Source organism: Frankliniella occidentalis, unplaced genomic scaffold (genome assembly GCF_000697945.3).
Source record: "Frankliniella occidentalis isolate FOCC.00 unplaced genomic scaffold, Focc_3.1 Scaffold63, whole genome shotgun sequence".
NCBI lineage: Eukaryota > Metazoa > Arthropoda > Insecta > Thysanoptera > Thripidae > Frankliniella > Frankliniella occidentalis.
The window spans coordinates 920,801-926,341 of NW_026267193.1; the positions used below are offsets into that span (position 1 = coordinate 920,801).

The 5,541-nt window shown below is 50.0% G+C and overlaps 1 protein-coding gene across 1 annotated transcript; it reads right to left on the reverse strand.

Moving 5' to 3' along the window:
* Positions 1-3,298: 3,298 nt before the first annotated feature.
* On the reverse strand, positions 3,299-5,402 carry LOC127749522 (protein Wnt-5b-like). Its single transcript, XM_052268027.1, has one exon. It carries the CDS (start codon positions 5,379-5,381, stop codon positions 5,016-5,018), a length of 366 nt encoding a protein of 121 aa, XP_052123987.1. The 5' UTR covers positions 5,382-5,402; the 3' UTR covers positions 3,299-5,015.
* Between the last annotated feature and the right edge of the window lie 139 nt (positions 5,403-5,541).

The window sequence follows — 5,541 nt, forward strand, 5'->3', positions numbered from 1 at the left end:
CGCCCCCGTCCCCCTGCAGGCCATGTATCTCTGCTCTCCGGATGCCAATGCACGTCGTAAAGCGGTTGAGAAACAGGACAGAACATGGAAGTACGGTAGTTTGATTGTCAAAGCTGTAATGTTCTCTGTGTGGCATGTTTGTGCCATATTCCCCTTATATGCCAGGCTGGCATCGACCCACTTTCTAAGTGTATTGCATTAAAGGTGACTGAAATTTTTTTAGATGGTCCTTACATTAATAGGTAAATTTAAAGAGAAAATGCCACAGCAATATCTAGAGGCAAGAAATATACGAAACAGTTTCGACACGGTGACTGGTCACTACTCCTATGTGTTACTACTACGTACGTCAGTGTGTTTAAAATCAAGCTGAATTTACAGAGAATGTAAAGCACCTCTCACCATAAAAATTAACAAGCCCACTAAGTACAGATACATGAAAGAAAGAGAAGAATAGTGTGTTGTAGAAAGAAAGCAAGATAACTTAGACAGAGTAGTGGTAGTGGTGCATAGTGTTCTTTGTAGTACAAAACCACTGCACAAAGCATGCATCAGGTCTCTTTAATTAAGATGGAGGGGTCAAGTCAAAGAGCAGGTATGAGTCAATAAACTTTACTGTATCATGCAAATCAGATGAAATAAAGTTTCATGCATGTATAATTAGAAAGATAAATTTGAGCATGCCTATTACGACTCACCATATCTTTTTGGAGAAGAGAGTGTCCTAAAATTCATTTTCAGTTGAAGTTTTCGAGAAGCTTCCCTCACTCCTGGTAGGACACTGCTTCCAAAGCCACTGGAGCTATTCCCCGCATTCGAAGATGTGGAGGTAGCATCCACTTCTGTTGCCGATCCATTCTTAGTTGAAGTTTCAGAGCCATGGTCGCCAGCCACTCCATCTTCGCCAACTGCCATTATGGATTCTTGCAAATAATTATGAAGTTGAAGGTAAATCCCATAATTTAGTTTGTTGCCAGTTTATGCAAAGCTGAACATGTTTTCTGAAAGATGACCTGTAAAAAACACAAAAGTGGATTAGAAAACTTGATGCCGAGAAACATCGAACTGAACGCCTGATCAAACCGCAAGACTCTACTGTGACTATTCCATATCAAAAATGTAAAAAAAATTATAGATAATTAAGATAATTTGAAACAAGAAATGTTGCTTTAAATTTCTCTATAAATCCCCAAAGACCTGTGCCTGTACAGGTTATAATGTCTATTACATGGAAACCAAGTACCTTTGTTTACAAACATCCCCTAGCATAAACACTAAATTAGAATTCAATTTTCACAGAAAAGTAAACTGAAATCAAAAGAAAAGACCTACGGCGTGCTTTGGGCGAATAGAATCCTCGTCAAAGCGCACGGGTCCCGACGCGAATACGGCAAAGAAGTATTTATTGACTAGTCGAGAGAGAGGGAGAGAGAGCCTAGGCTCCGACCCAAGCGGTCGAAGCACTAACCCTGCTAGTTACAAGGTCAAGCTTGCATTGTCATCCGCCCCGAATCCCGGGGCAGGACCTCCCGACGCCAGTCAACGCAGCCGCGGGTGCGCCTCCTCGCCTCCTTCGACTCTGACGCGGACTTGACGCGGGGACATAACCCTCGCGCCTGTAGCGGAGCACTCTAGACGAACATAACCTCACTCCGGCGCGTCCGTCTGGCCACGGCGGCGGCGGCGGCGGTAGCGGTGGTGGTGGCGGCGGTAGCAGCGGCAGCAGCGGTGACAGCACGCGCCACGCGCCGCCACCCCACTCCCCGCGATCAGCTGTGGCCGGGGCGTCGCGCCAAGTGAAGGGTCAGGGAGGGAGAGATAGTAGTGAAGTAGTGTCAAGAGCCGCTCTATGGTCTAGAGACCGGTCTAGACAGTGAGCGCCCTGGTCTTGGACCCCGACTTGGCGATAAAGCACTACCAAACGGCCTGACCGAGGACGGCGGTGGCCCTGGCTGACCCGCGACACGGACCGCAACACGAACCTCGGAGCGACGTGGAGCCAGCGAGCCCGCGCAGGGTGACAGGAGAGCACTGACGGCCGCGCGGCCGCGGGCCCGCGGACCCGCCGTAGGCAACCCGTCCGGCCTTCGCGTCCAGCAGCTCGCGGGGGGTTCGCCGTCGCTCGGCTCGGCCCGACTCGGCCCCAGACTCGGAGCGTCCCGTCGTTGCGTTGTACTTAGTACTGGACGCGTGTGTGGTGGGTGGGGAGGGGAGGGGCAGTCATCGACAAGCCCAGCAGCGCGAGCCCGCGGTTGTCGTCAAGCCCGTCGGCGCCGGGGACAGTTGTGTTTCTTATTCTTCTAAGCCCCATGTGGACACATCTCTTTAGAGTCTGCTCCTGTGTCTCTTCTCTTCACGGCGAGAGAGGTACACAGGGTGGCCCACATACCCCTACCGTTATTTTGCTTGTGCTGTACCGCATGCAGGAGTACGTGCGGGTTGCATATTCGCACGGCGCCACGGTGAGCGACGGAGGCCAGCTCACATGCACGCATGCGTGCGGTACTTACAGTACACTCGTGGCGTCGTACTGTACCAGGTGGCTGGTTAACCACGGCACCCTGACCCCTGACCATTGCGGGCCGGGCGAGTAGTGGGCAACCCGCCCGCCCATGTAGGAACGCGGTACAGCATAACCACGGGGGGTTAATCAGCCACCTGGTAAATCAACCTCGGCCTTATGCCTGATGTGAGTATATGGAGTACACAGAGGCAGAAACTTCCCAGACAGAGATAGACGGATGCGAGCCATTTTCGGTCACTGGAGTATGAGGCTTTGCTATCGTTTAGCCAACAAGCTCTCCCCATTCGTCCCGCTCGCGATAAGCTTCCAGTCCAGCACTTCCCTTCCTAAGCAGGAAGCGCAGCCGGCACGCGGCGACCGCCGGAAGAGGGCCGTCGAGAGTTCTTAAGCGCGTTTACACTTAAATCGTTACCCTGCTGTCACGTCATCGCTCGGCTCGCGGTATCTTCATTTTGCGCACCCGAATAAACGTGGAACTACTGCTTTTCGTAACGTGGTAAAAGATGGGGGGGGGGGGGGCTGCCCGAGAGATGGCCTACCGCCCGAGTAGGGTACCGATGAAAGCCCGTCCCCCGTCGTCTGATAATGCGGCTGATGTCTGTCTGACCCCTTATGTAAGGGGCAAAGGGTGTGCGAAGGTCGGGGAGTGAGTATCTCATCATCTTTAAAATTCTTACCCTCCCCCACCCATCCCTTTTGTGTGGTTTTTATTAGGTGGACTGTGCATACAGAATGAAGTGTATTATTTTTGAGTCAGGCAAAACGCTTTAAAGATTGGCATATTTATACACATTTTATTAAATAAAAGTTTTAACTATTTAACGGTATACACAAAAAGCACTACTGTACAAGTCGTCTATATTTCCATACAATAAATAATGGTTGTAGCTACAGAGACTATAGGAAGGCATAACAAGAAAGAGATCTGTACAAGTAAAAGAACGGTTTTTTTGTCACCCGAAGATGGCCACGGCGGATAAGGGCGACTAAAAGGATGCGGCCTCACTGGACTTCCCCAAGACATCGCAGCATCAGGGTTAAGCGTCCCGTCGCCGGCTTTGCAGTCCTAATCGCTATGGCCACAATCCACGACATTTATTACAAAGCAGTAAAAATGTTGCACTATCAGTGCGGTGTGAGTGGAGGGTGCACAGACCATGGGTTTGCCCACTTGCTCTGGCCGTATGGGGCCAATGACTATACGGTGTGATGGTCACTTACGGTCGAAACAAATAGGCAAACCCGCAACAGGGAGGTCCGCCCGGTGCACCAAAAACACAGCGTTAATGTAAGTGGGTACAGCACTTGACATAAGTAAGTACGCGTCCCACGCGGCAACTTACGCAGGAATAGGCTACGTCGGACTACGCAGATCTAGGCGCTAAAATTTCGAAAGGGAATGTCATTTTGTGTGACAACAATACTTGTGGGTTTAGGCGTACACACAGGAATGAACATTAACAAAGAGAGTTGATAAAAATCTACAAAAGATACAAATGACATGCTACAAGTCTGATACTTTTTTTATGGCACAATGTGTAAGTCGCTTAGCCACATAGTCTGGTAAGGCCAGAGAGCAAATTAATTGAGATAACATTGTTTGGCATCCTCAAAGAAAAGGCGAAACAAGTCCCACACTCACAGTCAAAATAGTCTGACTCGGGTTAAATTTTGGCACTTTAAATGGCAGTTGATATGTTGTTTACATTTAAAAGGCATACCATTTACAGCAGTTTTCAACAACGTTTTGGTATTTACACACGCGAGCACCATTTCATCACAGCGCTCATCACCTCCAGTTAAATCAACTTGGCCCACAGCTAAAACCTTGCGAAGCAGTCGTCTAAACCCCTACGCACTTCAGGCATTTGCATTGTCTTTACAAAGCATTACTTCGCAATTGCAAAAGGATTCCGACGAGCCCTTTGCAAGGCTTTAACTGTGACTTCAAGCAAATATGTAGGCAAAAATGCATTTGTTTTTTTAAGTACTCTCGGCCGTAAAAGTGTCGTTTCGTGTGATCGAATCACTCTGCCGGCAGCGCGACCAGCCGGAGAAGACCGTTCTCTTAAAGTCAACTTCATTAGGAAACTGCAATGTACTTGGAACGGCTAACACATTTGCATTATTACAATGCAATTTACATTTTGTTGTGCTCTTTTCTTCTCTTCTTTTGCTGCAGCGTGCCGATACATAGGGTAGAGCTGAAGTAAGCGCATACGCGACAGAGGGCTCACATTTTGGAAGCTCGGCAGCGCTCCGTGCTCGCCCACCGCACACAGTCTTCACTCCGCCACTATAGTGGCATATATGCGGAGGCCCGCCCACCAATTTCGTTCGTGCAGGCGACGACTGTATTACCAGTGACAGGCTTCTGCAACCACAGCCTCGATCGGCCTTGGTTGCAGGTGATCACCATGATGATTATGATGATGGTGGTGCATGATGATGGTGACAGCAGCCGGTGCGGCACCACCAACACCACACTACTCTACTTGCACGTGTGCACGTCCACCGTCTGCGTGCACATCTTGCACTCGACGTAGCAGCACCAGTGGAACTTGCAGTCGCAGCGCTCGCGCACCGTCATCTTCTGCGTGTTGTAGCCGCGGCCGCAGCACAGCAGGTTGCAGCCGTCCATGTCGTGCGAGGTGCGGTTGCAGTGGCGGCCCTGGGTGCCGAGCGAGCCGACGCTCATGTCGCGCACGCAGTAGTTGGGCGAGTCGTCCAGGTACACGAGGTCCGAGGCGGTGGGCAGCGTGTACCGCGGGTCGCGCAGCTGCAGCCGCCCGCGCCGGGACACCCGCACCTCCGTCGCGCTGTCGTACTTCTCCTTGATGTAGTCCCCTGTGAACATTCAGCGAAAAGAAAAAGGAGCAATGAGATTCAGTGTCGTCGCTAGTCAGCGTCACCCAGAAAACCGCGTATTTTTCATATTTTACGTTCGGGTGATAAGAAAATGTATTACAGAAAAAGAAAAATTTGTAAAACAAAAAGTAAATTTCTTATTTGTAGCA